The sequence below is a fragment of the Platichthys flesus genome, chromosome 19 (assembly GCF_949316205.1).
Source record: "Platichthys flesus chromosome 19, fPlaFle2.1, whole genome shotgun sequence".
In the NCBI taxonomy this organism is placed as follows: domain Eukaryota; kingdom Metazoa; phylum Chordata; class Actinopteri; order Pleuronectiformes; family Pleuronectidae; genus Platichthys; species Platichthys flesus.
The window spans coordinates 11,212,591-11,236,567 of record NC_084963.1 but is presented as its reverse complement, the minus strand read 5'-3'; the positions used below and the strand labels follow the sequence as shown (position 1 = coordinate 11,236,567).

The following is a 23,977-nucleotide window of genomic DNA, read 5'->3' as shown; positions in this document are numbered from 1 at the left end:
TGAACTGTTACATCTGAATTAATATGGTAGACATACTCGTGCCAGCTTTAGAAAGTGTATAGTCCCTCTCATCCTTATCCTGCAATTCCTCCTCTTCTTCCTCGTCTTCGTCCTCGTCTTTCAAAGAGTCAGACTCATCTGCATCTGCAGGCTGCAGGAAAGCAGTGTGCACTTCCTGAATGTGGGTTTTTAAGTCGTCATATGACTCGGCACGGAAGTCACAGCCATCACACTGCAATACCTCCATCACTAAAGAGAGGGAGCACTCCCTGGAAAATCAGGGGAACCTGCAGAGCAAGAAGAGAGAGAGAGAGAAAGAGAGAAATCATGAGGACATGAATCACAAAAAAAAAGTCCACGGTGAAATACAAAAAAAAAGTCTCATTCACGTGGTTGTGAATGAAAAGAAAAAAGTAGTTTATGAGAATCTTGTTAAGGTGTTTACATGTGCCATTTGCTAAAACCCATTTAAAATGCAAATTAAGGTATATTTATTAGAGCATGGAGACTCGTATATACAGAGCTATCGCAAAGCTTTAAGGCTGTTTAAGTCATTTTAGGACTAATATTATTATGTTTCATTATTCAGTGCCTTGATCATGCTCTAACATACAAATTAGCCTGGTAATGATTTTACAGAATCACCAATAGCAATTCCTGCTGTGAACAAAAAATAATAAAGTCCCCGCCTTTTCTACATAAAAAGACAATTACCATTGAAATAAGTAATGCTTACAAATGTTAATGGTTATGATTATGTGTTTAAAATACATATTTTTAAAATACATAAATAAACAAAACCCTAAAAAATGTATAAATAATAGTTTGCTGTGTTTCAATGGCAAAATATGTTTTTAGAAATTATTGTCATTGTACTTTGAGGATAGAGAAGAAAGGCATCATTCACATTAATGTTTCATGAATACATTCATGCTGATAAATGCCTGATTAGGAAGGAAACTGAGAAAATTAAAAGTCCGTATCCAATATCACCGAAACACCTTCCAAAAAAGCAATGCGAAATTGTGTGTATTCAAGTTCTCTGTCACTGCAGAAATATGAATATGCAGATATACATATTTATGCAGAACTGCCACAAATGTCTGTCTTCTCTTTACAATGCACCACATGTATGGAGTGTCATAAATTGATATCAAAATGATTTTACAGCTCGAATATGACCGGAACTGTCGACAAACTCTGAGGAAAGCCCCACAAAACATGACAAAAGAGGAGAATTTGACTCATGCTGATGTTGCTCAGAATACTAAGAAGGTCCCAGTTTTGTAGTGTAGCATCATTCAAAGAACAATGGCGGGACTGAGGAGGGATTATGGGCTGATTTGTCCCATTTTTATTACCTTGGGATAAGCAACAGCTGGAGACCAGCTCCACAGCTCAGTATTTAGAGCAGACTATTCCATCAGATTGTATCAACTGCTCTGAAATAAGATTGAATGAATCAACGCAGAGATGAAGGCTTTGCGTCTTTGGGCTCCTCCGCAGTTCAGCTTTGGCCAGGGGGAAAAAATGTAAGCTGATCATGTGGCCCATCATTTCATAGCGCTTTCATCACAGCTTTTCTAATCAGTTGTTGTTGTTGTCTTGAAAAAAGGAACATGTAGCTCACACTTCAAAACCACAACATCTCCATCACTTTTTACAGGTGGACCCTGCAAACACAGGTCCCTTGTAATGGTTCCACCGGGTGTAAACCATCAGACAGTTCATCTATATTACATCCCAATGTGGATTTAAGCTGTTTTGAACCTTCAATAGGCTTTTCTCGTCAGTATCTCCTTGATGAATTGTCAGGCTTTTCCTTAACTTTGTCCACTTGTTCATACAGATACTAAAAGTTGTCAGTTGGAGAAGAAAGAACTTGAAATACAAGACAAGAACTAGAAAAGCGAGTTACACCGCCAAGGCCAAACAATCCCCTCTTTCAGGTTTGTAGAAATGACTTGGCTATCAGCAAACCACTGTTGTTATTGCGTAATTGTATAAGTTTCATGTGCAGTATGTGATACATTTAGTTGGTGACCATTTCTTAATGCCCCATGTGCTTTTTTACTTTAACTATAAATAATACAACTATGCGTTTTAAGTAGATTTAGCATTTTCTTCCTCTTTCAGCAGATCCGGACTGTTATCTGTGATGTGCATCAGATTTTCCAACCACTTTAATATTAAGTACATACTTTCCTAATGAACATGTTGAAAATGCCCCATCTGAGGACATTTAGGAATGTGATAAACAATTCCTGAATCTGCTCCTTTCACCAGATTTGCACCAAAATGTTCTTCCCAAGTTCTGTGCAGACAAACAATAAAAACATCTACAGTAGCACTCAGTCGGTCACACACCTCCGCCGAACAAATATGTCCTTTTTTAAAAAGGTGATGCCTTTTCAATAAAACATTTTCCAAATCAAAACAATTTATTATTAAAAAGCCACTTTTGTAAGAAATGTTTGTTTATCACAAGGTCACATTTGAGTATTTAATTAGGAAATCAACAACGTATTTTGTAAGTATTCAAAGAGGATTAATGGTTCTCACTGGAAGCATGGCCTTTTGTCAATCCATCCCCCCAAAAACTGCACCACCACACACCATGACTCATGTCAGCTTATCTTAACTATATGACTCAACTAGAACTAACAGGTCGCCTCATATTCTTCCTGAATTTATATGTGAACTTACAGTGAACAATAACTGTAAAATACAAATAATTTACTGACTCATGTTTATCCTTTTCATCAAGGCAATTTATACAGGAAAATAATCCATATAATTATTATACACAGTGATTTAGACCAAAACAAGTGAATAAGGATTCATTTAATTGGAAACAGATACAACAATAAAGGCCTCTTGTAATGGCTACGTTTCTCTTCAGCCAAATATATTTTTTAGTTTGTCTAAAAAAGATGGTTGTAATAATGTGATGTGCTGACATTGTGAATTCTGGTGAAACTGACTTAACTGTAAACATCAACGTCAGGTCTGCATAAGTGAAAAGAGTTCTCCAGATGTGCCTCAAGAGATGTCACTTGACTAAGAGTCAGTGAAGACTACAAATATTTAAAAAAAATGGTGGTGCGGAATTTGGGGGGAAAAGCTGTTGCCCCATATTGGTGGAAGTGCAATGCAAATCTGGCTTGAATAAAGATGTTGTCCATTGTTTTACAAAGACAATCAATACTTATTTTTACTTGTGTAATTCCTCATGTGAACAAGGAAACATTTAACAAATTATTGGTAATTAATTTCCACTAGAAAAACCAATGAGATAAATTGTGCACAACAGAAACAGGATTAGTCGTAGAATCAGCTGGGATTCGTTTTTTTATCATAATGTAGCTTTAATAGCACTATGTAATTCATCCCACTGCTCTGGATGGTGACACCAAGAAATTTCAAGCGTGATCCAGCCTCAGACGGTTGGGAATCCCGCCCTGCTTCCCACACCCAACCGTCCTGCCAGTGGAAAGCTCCATGTGAGCCGGCCAAGCCGCCAGTATGTCCCCGAGCAACCAGGGGATCCATTGTTGTCCAGGGTCAGGTTACAGCCTCACCACGAGGCCCCACCCTGCGCTCTTGGCTGTTCACTGCAGTTTTGAACAAAGTTGTCTCCTAATGCCAGGTTCCTTGACATAGATATCAAGAGAATCCTTTTGGAGAAGGAGGGGAGAGGAAGTCCCGGGGATGAGGAGAGAAGACAAAAAAGTCTCCTACACAAACATAATCCGCCTTAGAGTAGGTTGTGTCATTTCAGCCGGTCGGTCTCTACACCACACCGAGTTAATGGGTGAGATTGTGTCACTGCTTTCATCTAGTCGGCTGGGGCTCTAGCAGGCAGCGGCTGAGCTGCTCAGATCCTCCTCTGAGCTGAGCTTCAAGGGCAGCCATTTTAGGAGCTGACTATGTGTGTGTGCTTAGGTGTTCAGCCAGCACACAACATGGACCCACAGATCTGATCCTGTTCCTCAAAGGCAGGCAGCCTGTCACTGGAGAGCTGCTGACAGAAATGTATCTGCCAGATGCACAGCGCTGTACCCAGGCCGTCTTCCCACAACGCTCAGCAGAAAACATCTCCAACTCTCGCCAGCCTGATTTTGCCTACTCCTCTCATTTCTCACAGACATTATCCCTGACATCAAGAGATTTTCAGAGGGATGGCAGGAAACCCTGTTCCAAAGAGAGGCGCAATAGGTCGGAGCGAGCTGCAACACTTTGTGGAGAGAAGCACAGCAGTTGCGTTTTGTAGGACCTGCCAACCGCTCTCCACAAGGGGGTCGAAAAATGTGAGGCATGTCTGAACTTCTTTATCTCAGAGCTCTGCAGCCCTGAGCCACGAGGAGAAGACGACAGAGAGAGGGGGCAGGAGAGAAGCAGAGGGAGAGCGAACAGGCCTCGAGGGGAAGGGTGGGAGGAGAAGGGAGGCAGCGAGGGAGCATGACAGAGCCACCTGGAAGACCTTCAGTGGTAGGCAACGGAGGACAAAGCCATCAGACTGGGCTCCCCAGATTCCAAAGTCTACTGACATTTGTTAATCACCAACCGGTCTCTCTGCATCGGTGAGCTCTGCCAGCAGTCACACCCTCTACTCGAACTGGCTGACAGCAGCTGCTCTGTCTGAAAGAGGGCCTTTGAATAAGCCAGCATTAAGCTGATTAGGAGTACAGAGGTTTTGTCCTTAACTGTTGGTTGGCGGCTACCGTCTCATGGCGTTCGGGAGATAAAGAATTCCCGAATGTGTTAGAATATCGCGTGGCCCGGCATCCTGGCTACAGATCATTTATTTGGCAAACAGGACAGGACATGGATCTTGTCAACCGGCGCAGCCTCAATAATTAATGACCCATCGATCGAAAATGACAGGCGGCTTTTTAAAGGAAAAATACAGTGGCAATAACAGCAGGGAGGCCAGAGCCGTGGACATTGATTTTTGCAGATATGAGTTGACAGCATCATGAGGAAAAATCAATAAAAAAAATTTGTTTCAAGAAAGTTACAAGAGAAAGAGAGAGGAAAGTGAAAATGTATCAGCATCAAACTCCAAATTCTGATGATCTCTTTAGCCCGATGTGTTCAACCTGGTTCACGAGAAACGACTGTGAGAGCTCTGAGGAGGATCTCATCGTGTCTGCAGAGGAACAGAAAAAACGCTGCGTCACATGGACCAGGGAGAGTTTGGCCTCTTGCACAAACATGAGATGGAAAGAGAGAGAGAGAGAGAGCGAGAGAGCTGGAGATCAAGATGGCTACTCCCATTCCCTGATGTCTGCAGCCGTGGAGAACTAAACACACCGGATCTGATAGTGTGCTTAACAGTTGCACAAATATCACACATCAACATGCAATCCAAAGATGTACCAGTTCTTGTTTTCCTTACAGGAACCAAACCCTTTATGATGATTGCTATGATGACCTTGCTGAAATTAAACACCTTTGAAAAATAAATGCATACAGACATTGAATGCCATGGAACTTCTTTTATTATCTAGCTACCCCTGGAAACCGTGGTCTTGCATATGGTACTTGTTGGCAGTATCAGAGGTATTTCCAATTCTGGTATTAGTAGTATATATCTTTTTACGGAGACACTACAAACTATAACGTTGAGTTGACCAGTAAACCTTTACAACACAACCTCAACAAATATGGAACAAAAAGCTTGAAAAAAGTGGAAGGATATCTGTACCCCCGTGCTCTACACAGATGTTTGTGGAGCTATCCTCACCAATCATGTGGGAGTGTGCGAATGACTAAACTATCTGTACGATAATCCAAAACATTACAAAGCAATAACATTTTGATCAAACAACCAATGACATGTTTCAAATTCTACCAGAACCACCATTTAAAAAAAGTTGAAGCTCACATGCTGACCATATTCACGCTCAATAGACTAACAGAGATTATGAAAGTCCGGAGTATATGATAATTATTTTTGGCTCAGAACCACGTTGATGAAAATAAGTGTTAAATCCTTCTGGTACAAGGCCGGTGCCTGTTAGGTTTACTCACATGGATTCAGGTTTATTATTTTATCCTGAATCAGTCACATGAGACAGGGTGTCTGGTGCACACCAGTGTGACAAAGACAGTTTAATAATATCCAGTAGCAGTGTTAACATGCTGGTTCACTGAATCCCTGGGTCAATAATATTCACATTATGTGATCAGACAGTTATTAAAAGGCTCAGTGTACACCAACCCTAGATTCTCCTCCCAGTAGTGTGTCTTTTTGACACTTTTTCCATTAAAGAACTAAAAGCTGCTAAAAACTTGGAACAGTCCTATAATCAGATATTCTATTGAAGAGTAAAATGAAATTGGGAATTTGGTCAAAACTAGGGAATTTGGGCGAGGAGCAGAAGCCAGAGAGACATTAGCATCACAAGATGTTCTAAAAAAAAAGTAAAAGGGAGACAAAGTCAGAAGAAAGCTGTAAAAACCAAGAGGAGCAACAGAACACAAAACAACTCTGTGCAGCATCATACTTGATAATGGTGGATGACTTTTTATTGCATAGTCACCTTGATCTTATGGCATCTGATGTCATATTACTATACTGCAAATACATGAACATAACTAATACTTCACCTTTGTCTTTTGTCTTTGTATAAAAATAAAGGATCAAGTAGCTCCGGTTGTTTTTTTATTTTGTTTAGTTATTACCTGTTAACACATTTTTTCATGGTCTCTCTTTGACTGTGGTACATTTTAGGGCCTCTGTGACTGAACTCAAATTAAGAGTTCATTAAATGTTAATGCACTATTTCTATTTTATAAACTTACTGTACAACTGCGACTAACTGAGGATCGGAAAATGACACACTTTTGGCAAACTCTTCTGTTTCTACGTTCAAAAGATCTAAGAAATTCTCAGCCACTGAATCTCTAGCAAAAGTGTTCAGACCATGAGCCTGCGTAAACTGAACTGATTGGCGAGCATTGATTCTGGTGAACTCCAGGCACGGCTCACCACCTGGCTAATACCGCCATTACAGTGAAGTGTGGTGGTGGCAGCATTGTGCTATGGCGGAGCTCCTCAGCAGCACAGAGGAGGGGAGGAACGCAGCCAAATACAGGGAAAACCTGCTCCAAGGTGCAAACAAGTTCACTTGGAGGGTTCACCTTTCAGAAAAACAATGAGGTCATGTGGTAAATCAAGACTCTGAGTATGGAGAGGCCTGAAGGTGACGGTTTAGGCGCTTCCCAACAAATCTGGTGGAGCTTGAGAGGATCTGCCAGGAAGAAAGGGATATACTGACCAAATACAGGTGTGGAGAGCTTGTATGGTCATGCCCAAGAAGAGTTTAAGCTGTAATTGCTACCAGAAGGCAGGGCCATTTCAAGTGAATGAAATAAACTTTACACATTCTATACAGTTTTGTTATTGGCCTTTATTCAATATTGTCTAACAATTAACAGGCTAAATAAGTAAGGGACTATTTGAGACAGTAGTTGCAAGAAACACTGATAATTTATGCAAAATATAAGATTATCTCAAATGTTTTCACAAATATTAGAATGTTTCAGAAAATTTCAAGTAAACATTGTATGAAAATGTTTTGTAACGGTGAGTAAAGAAGGTTTTCCACTACCTCTGTCAGGTTCATTCCATCTAGCCCGGTAACAAACAATTATTTTCACTATTGATTAATCTTAAGGTGGATTCCTCGGTGGCCATTATTGCTCCCCTGGGCTTTATTTAATCTTAAAGCTAATTTCAGGACAATGCTTACATGACCGGAACTTCAGTTTTGCTGCTTTGGTTCACACCGACTTCAATGAATGGCAATAAGGCACATTATTGCAATTGGCTGGTGAACATAGTGGAGCCTTTAACAGCTAAAGAGGCAGATGTTTCACTCAGGGGTTGGTGGAGACCAAATTCAAAGTTGGTCAGAGTCCAGTGTAAATGATTACTGATACTACTGGTTTTTCATCCTTTATATAAATACATCAATAAACAGTTGTTGATTTGGGGCAGAAACATTTTAAAGTTATGTTCTTTTGTATTATTTATGGTGAAAAGGACACAGAAACCACCGCTAAAAGGTAACCAGGGAGCATATGTTATTAACATTTTTACTATTAACTAAAAAAAAGCCATTTCGGCATGAACCTAAAATTGTTGCCATACACAAACAACTTTCAGTTGAGGCAGATTACAGATACACAGTCATCAAGCATCATCACAATCTCAAACACACACACACACACAAACACACACAGGGCACAAGTACAGCGTCAACTTTTCCGTGGCTTAGCGCCATCTGAAAGGTCTCAGAACACACACTAAAGCCTTCGGGTGTGAATATGTCACAGAGCATTAGCTCCTTGAAAGGATCTCCAGAGTATTTCTTAATAGATGTTTTTGGAAGTTATTTTGGTTCAGATTAGGAAAGGACCTCTCAAATACAAGTCGGTCAAATTAACATTGTCTAGTCTGCAGCGTTTATTTGGCCTGCGCTCAGCTCCCTCTCTGGTTGGCTCACACTTTTATCTGTCGGCACTGTGGCAGATAACAACAGTGGTTCAAAAGGGAAAAGCTGGTCTGACCTGACTGACCTTCATCGTCTAATACTGTGCTTCTGCCTCATCCCTTCACTGAAGAATAACATTGACAGATGCAACCACAACACTGGATGGGACCGGGTTAGCACGGAAAGTGGAGGTATGTAGGTGCTGTTGGTTTTTCATAAAAAGCTGATTGATTTAAACACTCACTCCGACACTATGTGCCCTTGTGCCGAAGAGTTCCCTCTCCTGCCTCAAGAAGACTCAGGTTTACAGTAAACAGAGTCATTGTGTCACTTTGACCTGCAGGTACAATAATTAAGGCTTAACTCTTGTACATGCATATAAACCTTAAAGGCGCATAAACCTATCTTTAATCAATAGCTTGCCACAGGAAGTGATGATGGCACAATCTAACCACCGGAAACAGACAGACTGATATCCTGTAGGTATGATGAGCATATCTGTTTCGTTGGAACTGTGATGCAGCTCTGGTGTGATAACAGCAGTGAGCTTGACTCTAACCTCACCCCTCCCGTCTGTGATCACAGCAGAAAGCTTCCTTGAATGATCACATGGTGCTGCTCATTTGAAGAAGAGTGAATACACTGAGATGAGGCATCGATCCCACCTGGCTGATCAATGGACCAGGCCTTTTCAGAGGAGATGCGAGGAATCAATAATCTTCAGTATGAACGTTTTGTCATAACATTCATCAGACATCTGCTGGAATTGCGTGAAAGGGATGTGAATGGTAAACAGGTATAGAACAGAAGAAGAGACTAAAATAAAATTGGAAAAATGACAGCTCTCCTAGTAATTTGGAGGTAAAGATAAACCCAGACTTTAAAACTCTGATAATAATTTAAATAGATTCTGTGCAATGTTTCTTCTCTGGGATCCACTTAATCGATACAAAAATTGGCTGATTGAGTAAAATTATTGAATCATATTTTAAGCTAAATCACTAGCTATGTGGCTTCACATGGTTCCTCGTCATGGTAACGCTGAGGCTTAGTCATGTTAGTAATGAATCAACCATATACAGATAGGCCAAAAGTCTAAAATGTCTCTAAGAGTGCACAAAAACACTGTCATAAGATATTATCAGCCACCTGACTAGAAAACACTGGCGTTAATCTGACAACAAATCTGTTTCAGGAGGCATATGGCATTCGAAAAACTAGGTCAACCACTAACCAGCTAAAGCCTTGACTAGTAACCTTCTTCTAGCCTTCCTTCATCACAAGCCCCAAGTCCATCTGAAACATCTGGTGTAAAGCAAAATTGTATTAAAGTGTATTAAAGTGAGCTTATGTACATTTTCAAATAATAATTGACACAATTTTCATCTTAGTTGAGTTCTAGTCAATCTGGGTGTTGAGGCCTCGCTTGTTCTAACATGACCAGAAGCCTATGATGACTAATGAAAACATTAGAAATATATCGATATTTGACTTTACTGAACAAGTTCACCAACTTCTTGACCTTTACTTCTGATTATCTAAAGTGGCTACAGAAGGTATTTCAACACTTTCTACACACTTTATTGTTTTTTTATATTTTAAATGTTGCAAAAGCCTTTTTCGCTGGCAATTACAGCTTTGAGTTATCTTAATCAGGTCCTAACAAGCTTTGCTCACCTGGATTTTGGCAGATGTTCAATGAAGATTGAGTCTGGACTTTGATCAGGATACTCAAGGACGGTCAGAGATGTGCTGTGTTGGCTGTATGCTTTCATTGGTCATTCTTGTGTTGGTAGGTCACCCCAGGCACATCAAACTGAAGGATTGTTTCCTCATGCTGTCAGTCCTTTAAAAGGTCATTTGGAGAACTTTATCCCTATCATATGCTTTTTTACTCAACAAGGCTTCTGTCTAGTGACCCCTGTGAAGGCCTGATTGATGGAGTGATGCTGAGGTGGTCATCCTTCAAGTAGTTTCTCCCATTTCTGGAGCAGAACTTTTAAAGCTCTGGATCATGAGTCAACTCCTTGAGGGCTGCTTTGAATGAACAAAGATCAGTAAGGAAAGTCTAACAATGTAGGTATTTACCCATTAAACATCAGTTTGTTGAATTATATTTTGATTTTTTGATCTTTGATAGATATATCAAGAATATTTTTTGTCATTGTAAAAATGTTATCTACTATTCAGCCACTATACAATTTCTCTATTTATTTATTGAATGTCTTAATTCTTCTGTTTTGCTTTGCATAACACTAAACATTCCCTTTAAGGTGACGAAGTATCCTCCATGTGCCATTGCTCTGAATTTAGGAATTGAGATCAAAATGTTCTACCTTGGTTTCATCACATCACAAGTTACATTTCCTGTCATGGGAATCAACCACATTCTTGCAAAATGAACATGTGCTCTTTGGTAAGAACTTGTCTTTGTGTTGCTGCTTATCAATTAGGGTAGAAGTATGTAGAACATGCAAGTCTTGTTAAATGTATGTTGTGGACTGACTCTTATACAATCCTTCAGTTATTTTTAGCTTTCTGTTGGCCTCTTGGTAGTTTCCCTTCAGAGCTTCCTCCTCACATGAGCATCCATCATAAAAAGATGACCTAGTCTAGATAAGGTCCGGGTGTTGCCCGGACCTTATCTAGACTAGGTCTGTCCTCACTATGTTTGTCCTCACTATGTCCATGAAACAAGATTAGGTCAAACCCTGTATGGTCAATGTGCAAAATGGAGGCTGTTAAAGGCATTGGGAAACTAAAACCCACTAATTAACACATCCATGATGTCATTGCTTTGTATTTGCATTATGTCAATTTCAGCTGGTTTCAGCCCTTAATCTGGTCAGCTCAATCAGACATCACATGGACTTTGAACTAGGGAGCTGGCAGGGTAAAGAGCATTTAATGTCCAGTTCAAATGATTTGGACATTTGCATTCAGACAGCTCCTCCGGGTGCTGGCTAGAAAAGTTCAGGGTTGCGGTGCATGTCTGAGAGCAAATTTTGCCCGTCACATAGTGCGCAGCCTTCGTCTGGGTAACAAACTGCTGCTCCGCCTCTCTGTCACTCACTGAAGGGAGTAGATGCAGAGAAAAGTGTGGCTGTCACACACGTAGCAGTACCGGGGACTCTTTTTAATGGGGAGAGGCAAAGTTTTGTCCAAAATAAGTCACTTAATTTGTCACAAGATGCTGAGGGACAGCTACGCATCAGCAGGTATAAACAGGTTGTCCACTAAACAGAGAGTTGGAGTTCGAGCCCCAGCAGCATTACCGAGCCCCAAATTAACCCTGATGGTTGTGCTATTAGTGGATTTATCGTTCACCATTTTCAAGAAGGTTCATTTTAAAAGAGCAGATGGAGGATCTTTCAGAGATGAACCCGCCCACCGCTGTTGTAACTTGATCACAAATTAGCAAATATAGCGGATTAGGAATCCAGAGGAAAATGTAAATGTATTATAAATTAAGTGTATTTCACTATTTTGATGCAACTAATTGAATCTCACAATTACCCCCCCCCCCCCCCCCCCCCTCCGATCAACTAGGAATGTGCATTTCACAACTGAAATTTGTACCAATTCTTAGCACAGACATAATATAAATAGTATAAACATTAACCTTTTGTGTTGCGTTTCCTTTTACTTGTCATATTATCTGAATGAATGAGAAAAAGAAACCATCGTTATTTCTTTGGATGAAACCAGCTCAGTAATCCCACATTGTCTCAGAGGACTGGTAAATACAGGTACAGAGCCTTTCAGACACTCCAATCCAGCCAGCTTTGCTGATCTGTCTGCAGCCTGACCTTCACTGGTGTCACATTCAGAGGTCAGGAAAAAGAAACACCCCACACCAGCGGGCCAAGACGACCCTCAGGAACTTTATGAAGGCTTACTATGCTCTTATTAAATTAACCAAATGCAGGTTTAATGGAAAAAAGGGAGGCAGGAAGATTTAGAACTACTTTTTTTTTAACTGTATAACTGAGAGAATGTTTACACACAAGTCCTGCTCTTAGAACTGTCTAACTTCACATAATCATGCTTGAGAGATCATCTGATTCAACATCAAAGTTAATGCATTACAAGATCTGACCATGTGCCACCTCAGTTTTAAAGGACAACAAGCAGAGCCCAGAGGATCGAAGAATTTTGATCTTTGGACCTCAAAGTATTCTGCTGATAGAGGCCTTCAAGGAAGTCCTCACATCAAACAGAGAGACGGAGCAAGAGAAAAAAGGGAGAGAGGAATGCCACCAGCAGGACTTTCAGTTGCAATGCTAATCCCTGGAAGAGATGATAATTTTCGACTTTATGTCTGGGTCTTCCATACTGCAAGGTCAGACGGTGCCTGTGTCAGCCTGCCTCTTTCCGACAGATGGTTACCTGAAATTACCCACAACCCAGACAGCATTTAATACTTAATATCACTGCACTCGCTATCCTCTCTATATTCTTTCCTTGCAAAAAAAAATGAAAAGATATTTCCATTTCCAAGACATCCAACTTTCTAATTCCAGGTTTCCCTCTTAAGCTGCAAAGCAAAAGAAAGAGAAACTGGCCATCATGGTTCAAGTAACCTTGCTCCAAGGGTAGCCTTTGTGTTTCCTCCTGAAAAGGGGGACGGCTGCAACAGAGAGCACCGAGTAGCGACATTTGGCCTCTTTTGCACAAGCAGATGAAGAAGAGACAAGCATTAACAGCCATCTTCCGTGAGGCCACTGTCTTCAGGTTGTCATGGTGAAAACTCAACATGAAAAATAATAATACCGTCAAAGTGTAGTGTGTACGTTCTTTTACATCTCCTGCATTTACTTTTTAATCACGAGCCTTCAGAGATAGTTATGTGACCTTGAAGCCTGAAATTTTCACAAACCAACCAAACAGGGGGCTGGTAAATCCCTCAGCTTAAGCCTGCTGGGTGTGAAGATTAGATAATGAATCATCATACAAAATCACTCTCTTCATTCCTGTTAACAATACCAAAATGAACCTTTTCATCTTCACTGATCTTTTTTGTTTCTCTTGCACTTTGTGTGTCCTCAATGCAACAACAGAAAAAAACACAAAATTCAGAATCCAGGAAACCAAGCAGTTGTGTGAGAGAAGAAGTGTTGGAAGGAAGCAGACATGCATGACATGAGTCCTCTGGAAGCTCAACCTTCTTTTAGTGTAGTCACCTCACTTGGCTGCTCCCTCGTCTCCCCCTCTCTCCTTCTCTCCCTCTCTCTTTCTCTCTCGGGGGCTGACAGAATTATCTTCTGCATCAGAGCTGAGGCTGGGCCAACGCTCCACACAGAGGACTCCATTTCACACAGCCAGCCCCACTGTGGCCAAGGAGACGCAGCCAATCACACCAGAGTATCAGTGGCATTGGCCATCCACCATTTTGTGCTCCTCAAGGTCTTTGACTGTCCTGCTCAGCTGAGTGGAGCTGTTGCCTCACTGCACTCACTCTGCTATCTTGTTACACAGATGGAAGTGTTTAAGTTTAGGAGTTCAGACCTGAGCGAGCAGCTTCCCCTCCTGTCGGTTCCTCTGCAGAACGTCACAACAGTCAGCGAAAGCAGAAGTGAGATGTGTGATGGGGTTTTTTTTCCTTCCTTTTTGCTCGCTGCAGAGATGGCCACCTAGAGTGTGGTTCTGATGGTCTTCTCAAGTTGAGGCCATCTGAGGGCTGTGGCTCTAAATATGGAGCTGTCAACCACACTCTCATAGAGAACTGTAAGAGAAGACATCAGCTGCATGTTTCTGTAGAAAACACCACAGGTGACCTGACATGTTCTATGGAGGAGCCCAAATCGTTATTTTTCTTGAGTGAAAAAGCACAAGAGATCAAACTAGGGGCAACCCTCTATGACATTATTAAATATTCCATCCAAAAATGATTAAGTGCATAATTTAATTAATAGCCTCAGGCGTGATTATTTTTACAATTCGAAACGGGAAGCGATAGGTAGATATATTTGGTTTTCTCCAGAGGTTTCTTCCCTCGAGCTTGAACAGAAAAATATAGAGAAGAAGATCTATCATGTAGTGGAGACAAGTAGGCTACAGCAAAAGAAAATACACACACACACACACACAACTCAATATTTGTTTCATTCAGATTTGTACCAGCTGAAACACACAGGTTCACGGGCTGAATAAACACTGTCAGAGAGTCGGACAAGTGAAGGATGCCCAAGGACAGATCTTGGAGAGAAACCAGGAAGTGCTTTTTTTCCACAAGGACAATTACTCCAGGAAACGTTGCATTCCATGCAGCCTTGTAGTCCGTCTATCCCGGGAAAGCACTTCCTGACATAAATCAATCTGCTGCTGTCTCAAATAAATCCAGTGTTATCTCACGCACCATATACAACGGACTGCGGACAAACCACACAGATTAATCAATGTGCCACACTTTGCCCCACCCCCGACAAAAAGGTCACTAGAGATCCAGTGGCCTCACTCCTATTCAAACCATCTTCCACTGGTCTCAAATGTCCGAAACCTTGATTTCCTTCCTGATTTTATTTTCATTATTAAAATGCCTTCAGCAGTATGTAACGCCATCAGCTCACCTCAAAAACACGAGTTGAAGAAAAGCCCGCGAGATCTGCTCACAGGCTTTTTGTAAGAGGTGTTCAGTGGACAACTGCCAGAAAGCTGCGATGCTGACTTCCTTGTAAGCCTGACATGTCAGTTACTACAGTTACAAGGAGTGGGTGAGGTTACAAGCTACTCTGGATGGAGTATTTCAGTGTGACCAAAAGAAGACACAGGAAGCAGTAAAAAAATAAATAAAATAAGAGCTGAAAAGCCAAAGGCCGTCTGCTTTGCTCACAGAAATGTTGGAGAAGAGACTCTGTGACCGCAATCTTTTTAAAGCTTCTGCTGAGTTTATCTAAGAGGAGAAGAGAAGTTCTCCTTTAGGTTCACCGAAATGACCTCTCGAGGCAACTCAACAAGTTTGAGAAGAGAAAGAGGAGAGACCCATCAATATTAACTTACCACTGAGACCTCCTTTCCAAGCTCTTAAATATTTAAACGTCCTTGGACAGCTCTGTTTCTTCGTAGGCCGAGCCAGTGTGGATCCCTTCTATAAGACCACTCCTGTTCCTGCTCAATGAAGCACTTGTCCAGTGGCACCACACTGCCCAAGGAACGGGCGTCTCCAAAGAATTCAGGATTTTTTCCACCACAGGCAGCACGAGGCTGACAGAGCTGGTTCACTGTGTCTCTTCAGAGGAGCACATAAATCGTGACTTCAGGCTGGAAACCTGAGGACGCCTTATAGATGGTTGCATTTATCTCATCAGCATGGACGCTTTGTACCTGAAGTGTTAATTTGCTATAAAGCTCGCCCCCTTTTTGCTTCACATATGTGTGCCAAAAGATAGACAACCGTCTGAGCTACAAGGGTTTTTTTCCCAGTAGGGGAAAGGCAGTGTTGATGTTCTGATGGAAAGCAGAGAGGAGGAACCAGTTTGTCAGCAGTGTAACGTGGCAACTGACAACAGAAACTGGAATGACACCTCTAGCAGGCCACTTCCTTGTTCCTTTGTAACCCTGAGATGTTGTGTGTTTGGTTTTCAAACAGGCCTGTACCTAGTTACCTAAAATCATGCGGTTGATCAATGCGGCTTTAAGCACAGCACAATCACATCTTGGAGCTAAATCCAGAAAGGCACATGATCATTTAGTGTGGAAGGTCAGTGTAGTGAGGGTTTTGCTGGACCGTAACGACTGTAGTGCGGTGGATGCGGGGCCTGTGTGTCTCGACACACTTACAAGTGTAGCAGCAGGGCCAGGCTGCATCTCATGAGCCATGCATCATGTCAAGAAAGCACTCACTGGAGCATTTCAATTTGCTTTTGTGCGCCTCTATACCCTTCCTCACTGCCCCAGGTAGAGAAGAAAGGAGGAGTGCATCACCCAATGTGAGTGAGTGAATGGGGAGGGAGAGTTTGAGCGTGTGTGTGTGTGTGTGCAAGAGACACAGAAAGAGAAGCTAGCCGGCTTCACAACCCTTTCCTTTCTGCGTTCAAACCATCACAGAAGTCTATCTTGTTTAATCCTCCATCCTCTCTGTCGAGTTTTTAGAGTAATCCTGAAATACCTTGCGACAATCCAGTTATGTAATTTTTTTTCGAAACTGTATCACCAACATAGTTCACTCTGCCCTGTCACCCCAAAGCCGAACTGCAGCAACAGTGTGTGTTAAATATTTAATGCAGAGGTAAAATTCAACGCCTTTGTTGCACTTCAGACATGATGCAAATCTTGATGCAAAATTAATTTACAAATTAAACCTGTATATTATGTTATAACATGGAGCAGTATATTATAGCAGGTTGCCAGACACTATGAATAATTAAATCAGTACTCATGCAAAAACACACATTCCCTGTATTTTACATGTATGTCCAAGAAACCAGTATTTCTATATTACCACAAGTCAAGGGTGTTCTGTGTCAGCTACTTTGTCATGAATTGAAAACACAAGTGATGGTTATTAACATTATCGATTTATCAGGGGATTGTTTTGTTGATTAGTCAATTCATCTTTTCCTTTAAAACTTGAGAATTTCCCATGAAAGTTTGTGACATGTTTAAAAAAAATTCTTGTTTGGTTTAAAATCCAAAGAACTTCAATATACTGATCGTCTATGCCAGAGGTGGAAAGTTTTTACTGGTTTACACTGGTAAAAATTAAACAATAGAGTCAAATTCTTATCCTGGAGAAACAAGAGAATATTAATCGACCAATTGTTTTAGCTTCACAGGTTCTCTTTAAAATGCTTCCTCAAGGGACTTATTTTGACAATAAAGTAGCTGCCACACAGAGAACCTGAGGACTTTGGGGAACTCACCGTGGTTGCCCACTTTGTCCTGTCAGTAATCCAACCTCAGTTTCCTATAACACAAACTACTTGAAAAGCCATCTCTGCCACAGCAGAAGAAACAGTCCTGACCCGCGCGACCTTACGCCGAAAACCTGAGCGCGAGCACATTAACTACTACAGCAGCACTTCACAATCTGAGAAGAGCCAAGAATGTGTGGAAGACTTGTGAAAGTTACAACAGGAACTCTATGTAGCAAAGGGACGGCGCACACTGGGTCAGAGACAATCTGTGGAGAACAAGTCCACGGTCTTACATCAGCGGGCTAATTCGAAGAACATCCACCATCCACCTAGACTATTTCCATGGCACCCGTCTGCGAGTCAAATGTGTCGACCGCAGCAGATTCCTGCCCAGCCGTCCTCTGCCGGCTCCTCCTTGAGAACCTGTTTGCCCTGCCACACCGGAGGAGAAGGAGCATCGCCACCATTTTGATTGCTCTCCTCAGCCCCGGCATTGTCGCAGCACAGTGTGTCAGCTCACAGTCTCCTTGTCAGCAAGATTTCACACAGTGGCCGGGGGGGAACTGCAGAGCCCTGCACACACACACACACACACATAGAAAAACACACTACGGCTTGCAAACACACCTCCACCCTCCTGACAGGCAGGTCAACACACACCTCAAGGATGTGATGTGGGGAGAGCCACCTATTGTATGACAACAGAGCTCGGTAATAAATGATCAAGAGCCTAATCCATTAAACCTAATAACTTCAAAAGTGATCAAACACACTTCAAAACGCCAAATAGATCAGTTTAACTTTGACACCACAGGCACGTGTGCTGTGGGATGAACAGAAGAAGACTTCATTATGCTCCTGTTTAACTCGTCGGTCAACAAATGAGGAAATTAAGCCTGGAGACGGGAGCCTGGTTCAACCAAAACCCAAGAGTCGTCTTGAGAACTTACTTGCACAAGAGAGAGAATGTGTGTGTGCATGTTACGTGTGTTGAGACCACCTTGTTGAACATTAACCACCAGCGTGGCCAAATCATTGCCTTATTCAGCATTAGAATTCAGACCTCATACATGAGTCCATCAGCCGTCGCGGTCGCAACGTCCAGAAAAGTGTCAGCCGCAGATCACGAACAAACAAACTACATAATCCCAGATATTATTTGAACGCCCCTGGGTTGTAAAATGAAAGGCTTGCACAGGCAACCTTGAACGATCCGGCCTCACTTTGGCTGAGTTCTTCTTCTGCTTCCTCTGGTTGAGTACAACTTCAGAGGGTTTGAAAAAGCAGAAGAAGAAGAAGAAGAAGAACTGGAAGAAGAAGAAGACAACCTCTGTCATGGCGTGAGGGGATCCTGCCTGTCTTGTCTGTCTCTGACTCCAGGGCTCTCTCTCCCTCTCCCTCTCTCCTTGGAGACTCATCTGCTTTCCTCCATTTTATGGTGAAGCCCTTCCACAGGCTGACATACCTGACTTGAGACCAGTGACAGCAAACACACACAGTGCAGGAGGAGGGACACACAGACACACATACACACAAGCGGCTAACAATGTAGCACTGAGCACCACAGAACAAGAACAACACACTGGGATTAAAATAAGACAGGACCACATGAAGGCGCACAGGAGACATGTAGCTCCAACCCTGTGGAGCCACAAATCTCCTGTTTAGAAATAAATGAGGGGAGGAGGAGGGGGCACGTACATGGTGAGCGTGTGTGTGTGTGTGTGTGTGTGTGCATGTGCGTGAGTGTGTGTGTGGACCCGCGGCTAATGCCAGCTCCTCTGTTGTCGCTAATGGAGGCTGAAGAGCAATCCGTGCAATGGCTTCTCCATGAAGCTAACCGCGCGGCCGGAGAGAGCGCAGGAGGTGGTGGAGGGGTGAGGAGGACGCACGGCACGGCACGGCACGGCACGGCCAGCGGCAGCAGTGGGGCTACAATATCCCCCCTGACCAGACATGTCAGAATAACAAAACACCACCTCTCTCTCTCTCCACCACCACCACCGTCCATTTCCTTGTGTCACCGCTGACAACAAACCGAAAGGCGACAGAGCGGCGAGGCAGCGGCGTTAGGAAAACGAGAGGAAGCGAGAAGACCCACTTGACTTTGGGTGCCACAGCCGGAGCGCCCACCCGGCTTTAAAGCACCCTCTCCCCCGGCTTCCCTCCTTCCCAAAGTCCCTGCCTTGGACTGGAAGGAGAAGCGAGGTGGTGGAGGGGGGGATCAGCTCTTTCCAGGTCATTCACGAGGCGCGCTCCAAATCGGATCCCATGATCTACCATCTAGCAGACCTTGAAAGCCCAGCGGAAACCTTGGAAATGCGGTGCAAGAAGAAGCAGAGGAGGTGGTGGGAGAAGAAGGACAAAACTCACTGGTACAGTCTTCTCCTCGAGCGATCCTCCCAAAAGTTGTCCTCGTATTTCATGCGTGCGCCCAGTCGCTCTAATGGATGATCGCCATCTTTCCTGCTTCTCCTCCGCGCTGCAGCTGCAGATGACCTGAGATCCGTCTGTCTCTGAATAATGAGCAACCACACGGACGAGGAAGACAATCTGCGGAGCGGGCTCACACAAAGAAGTTTGGGAGACGAGCAGGCACCAGAGGGTGCACAAGAGTTTGCGATGAGACGAGGGCGCATCAGCGGGATGGACAACGTCTGCGTCTGAGAAGCTCATCCTTCATCCAGACTGAGGGTCGGGGAGGAGGAAGCCTGCAGAGCCCTCAGCCAGACAGACCCACCACCACCGCCAGATTACATGCCCGCAATTTTATATAGGCTTTCCATATAGTGTGTCTGCCACGTCATGGGGTTATCTGCAGTTCACTTTGGTGGTGGTGGTGAAGCTTCACACTTGATCCAAACAAATACACAACTCAGATAAGATTAAAGATTAGATAGATAGATTGATAGATTGATAGATAGATAGATAGATGGAAAGATGCACTCATATTATAACATAATATTAGCCTATAATAAATTGGTTATCTGAAGTTCACTTTGATGGTGATGTTTCTTCCTTTACACCTCAATCACAAACACACAAGATAGATAGATAGTAGCCCATATTTAAAAAATTAAATGAATAATAACAACATAATAACAAAACAAATCTACTTGAAAAATCTCTAGTCCTGCCTTTCTAAAAAAAGATATTATTATTTTGTCAGATTTTTACAAACATGTAAACAAGGGGGGGGCATGGTAGAACCCAACAAAATGAGATAAAGAATAAATTATGATAACCAACTATTTGAAAAATCTCCAGTTTTTCCTATATACTCATCACTAATCCCTGCACGTTTATCATCTTTAATTATATTAAAGCAAAGCAATCCATTCACAAGATTCATTCTGTTCTTTATTCATAACAAATAAATATATGGATGTGTTGCGGCATGCTGCTCCGTCCACCGGCAGCTCTAACAAAGAGAGAGCCCAAGACAAAAGGTGCAGGGTCCTGCTCAGATGTATGTCAGTGCAGAGGATGTGTGGGTGGGTGGGTAGGTGTCTGGCGGACAGGCAAGCAGGCGGGTGGGAGGGGGCTTTAGCTGCAAGAAAAGGGGCACACACAGGGGAGCGTGGTTATTGAGGAGAGGAGCGGGGGACTCAAACGTGATCTGGTCCATCTCTCACAATGTCTTTTGTTCAGAAGAATCTAACCTGTTAGTGATGCTCATTGCTCCAAATGTAGCACTGAGATGTATTTATATCACTAGGCCGTTGAAGTACTCTCGTCATATTTCTGTCGTAAATTTTTCTATCACAACTTCATAAAAAGGCGCATGCTTGAGAGTTCTTAAGTCAAGAGCATTCATGCAATCAAACTATCTTTAGCTCTTAAAGGTCCAGTGTGTAAGATTAAGATGAAAGGGATCTAGTGGCAGAAAGATAAGGTTCAATAATCACTAGAATTGGCCCCTTATATTCAAATGTATTTATGTGTTCATATCATATATTATAATATTTTATATTTACAAATTGAGTTTGTAAGACAACTGCAGGCTACCATAGGTTCTCTTTCATGTTTGGAAGTGGAAGGTTAGGCGAGGAGTATTCAGCCGCAACATGACACTTGACCACTAGATGTCACTAAATTCCTCACACTGAACCTTTAAGTTTTGAATGTATTATGTTGCATAACTCCTGGCATATGTTTTAAATAAATATGGTAAAACTTTGATGTGTTGCTTGCTTTTATTAATCAGAGAACTTCAGTGCAGTTTACAGGAACATCACTTGCTGCATGGTGGTTTGCTGTTTTTTTATTTCTTTCCTTATATGTGCTCTGTGATCTGCTGTAGTCGCTTATGATTTGTTATTTTCTTTTCTGTTGCTATTTGTTGTAGTCTTTTGTGATCTGTTGTAGTCTTTTGTGACTTGCCATTGTGACTTACAGTTCAGGACCGCCATCATTTTTGGTGAGACCAGTCTTTGCTTTTTAAAACTTGTTCACAATGTTGTTTTTTCTTAACAGTGCATGTATGTGGTTCCCAGCCGCATGGAGAACCTGCCACAGTCCCTCTGTGGATTCAGGCTGCCTCTGTGTCTCCTGCCTCCACATGTAATCCCAGGCTGACTCCATGATGTGGAGATCAGCGCTCTGTGCAGGGGGTGTGTGTGGGGGGGGGGGGGGGGGGGGGCACCATCTGTTGCAGGACTCCCATGTGCTTTGCTGCTGAAGATAGTTCTTTATGACCCTGCATGGCTGCATGTTTGGGATCATGCTAAAGAAGGACTTCAGATGGTGCAATGATGGGACTTTATGACGGGTAACACTCTAAACTTCCACGGTGCCTTAAATATCTGTACAGTACTATATGACTTATGGGTGATATACGATTCACCAAAAATCATAATAAACCTTAATATCATTAAAGCTTATCCTCCCCAGGTTATAAGACATGTTGTTTTGCGGAATTATAATAAAACAAATATAGGGCAGCTGTGGCTCAGGACACAGGACCCAAAATGCCAGCAGTTTGATCCTGGTCTGCCTTAATTTTTATGCCCAAGTGTCCTTGGCCAAATATTGAACCCTTAAATTGTGCCTGACGCCTGAACCAGCAGTGTATGAGAGAAAGTGCTGCACATTGATGCACTGTGTGAATGTGTGTGGAATGGGTGAATGGTCTCAACTACTGTTAAGTGCTTTGAGTGGTCATCAAGACTAAAAAGTACAATATGAATATAGACCATTTATATTGGTCTAACTGCCATTATTTTATTATTACATTATTATACTTGTTCATCCTAATAATATTCCTCTGCATGCTGCAGGCAGTTTTTGTTTTTGTCTTGCCTCTTGCAGACAGTAGATGGCAACCAGAACATTTGCCCTGATTAGTCAAATAAAAGCATGTGACCGTTTTTTTCTATGAGGCTTTGCAAGTTTTTACCCATTCATAAAAAAGTTTGTTTGAACTCCAGACAAAGCAGTTTCTCTCTCTGTGACATTCAAATACCTGGAAAACCATCATCCACAAATCATGCGCCTGTGCTCTCCGGTGATTGTTGCCTGATTTACAGGCAGAGACACAGAGAGGAATTAAATTTGTGTAAGGTGCAGACGTAGTTAATCATGTTTGACAAGTGTTGCTGTTTCCTCTCGCGAGGCTCGGTAATGAATTATGGATCGTGAAATGCATATATTTTTGATGGGATTTAATAGAAACCTTCGGATAGGAAATGATATTCAGTCACTCTTTGTATCACCGGCCTGCTGTTTGTGCCACCTTGGCTTATAACAACAGGGCTCCGTTCTCGACAATGTTGTTATCAGTGTGATACAAACATGTCTGAAACATGTGACGCCTTTGGAGCTGAATCAGGTGAGCAAATGAAATTTAGAATGTAATGTTAAGCATAAGGTGGCAGATGGAAGCAGGAATGAGCCTTTTTATTTTTTGAAGCGCCTCCATAGTGCCAGTTCCTTTGTTGCAGTGACGTACGTAGCCCCATGTATTTCCCATACACTGTGGCCAATGATCAAATGATTGGCACAAAAGTGACTTCCTCCTCCATCAGCGTTCGGCCCCCGACGCGCTGTTGCTCTTTTCCCTCAGACAAACAAACAAACAAAAAACCCTGGTGTTATTTACTCCAGCATCATTTTGATATCTCAACAGATATTTGAAGGAACGTCTCCAGAGGAATAGAGTATGAAATATACACACAGATTCATACACACACATACTGTGTTGACGGTGCGTCCTGTGGGTGCCAGGTAGCAGCCGGGGTTTATCACGCTGCTCGGGCATATGGCTGCTGCGGAAAATCTGATTAATATGGGATGGCCGGGGAGTCCAGCGTATAGTGTAGGACAGACTGCACCAGGACATCCCCACTGGTGCGGCCTCCCCCGCACCCACACCATGCCAGACCTCGATCCAGAGCAGCTAAAAACAGACCTGTCGTCAGGGACTCAGATGGTCTAAGCAGTGGGGGAGAGGAGGGCAGAGGGGGGTGCTGTACAGATTTAGAAGGTGACCAATGACTTTTGGGATTCGTTAATATCCATGTGGCATTATTTAATTTGATTATTTAATTTGATTGCAAATTAACTGACTTTATACTCACTTTTAATTCATTTATTTATAATTTAATTCTGTATTTAAAA

At 42.4% G+C, this 23,977-nt stretch overlaps 1 protein-coding gene across 1 annotated transcript in view; it reads right to left on the bottom strand.

Annotated features, from left to right (window-relative positions):
- Positions 1–19,903, bottom strand: part of znf462 (zinc finger protein 462) — a 44,251-nt gene extending 24,348 nt beyond the window's left edge. The window contains exons 1-2 of the mRNA XM_062412654.1: positions 19,733–19,903; positions 37–287 (exon numbers count right to left, since the gene is read on the bottom strand). Coding sequence (XP_062268638.1) covers positions 37–247 — 211 coding nt within the window. The 5' untranslated portion in view covers positions 248–287; positions 19,733–19,903. The remainder of the gene's footprint in view (positions 1–36; positions 288–19,732) is intronic.
- Between the last annotated feature and the right edge of the window lie 4,074 nt (positions 19,904–23,977).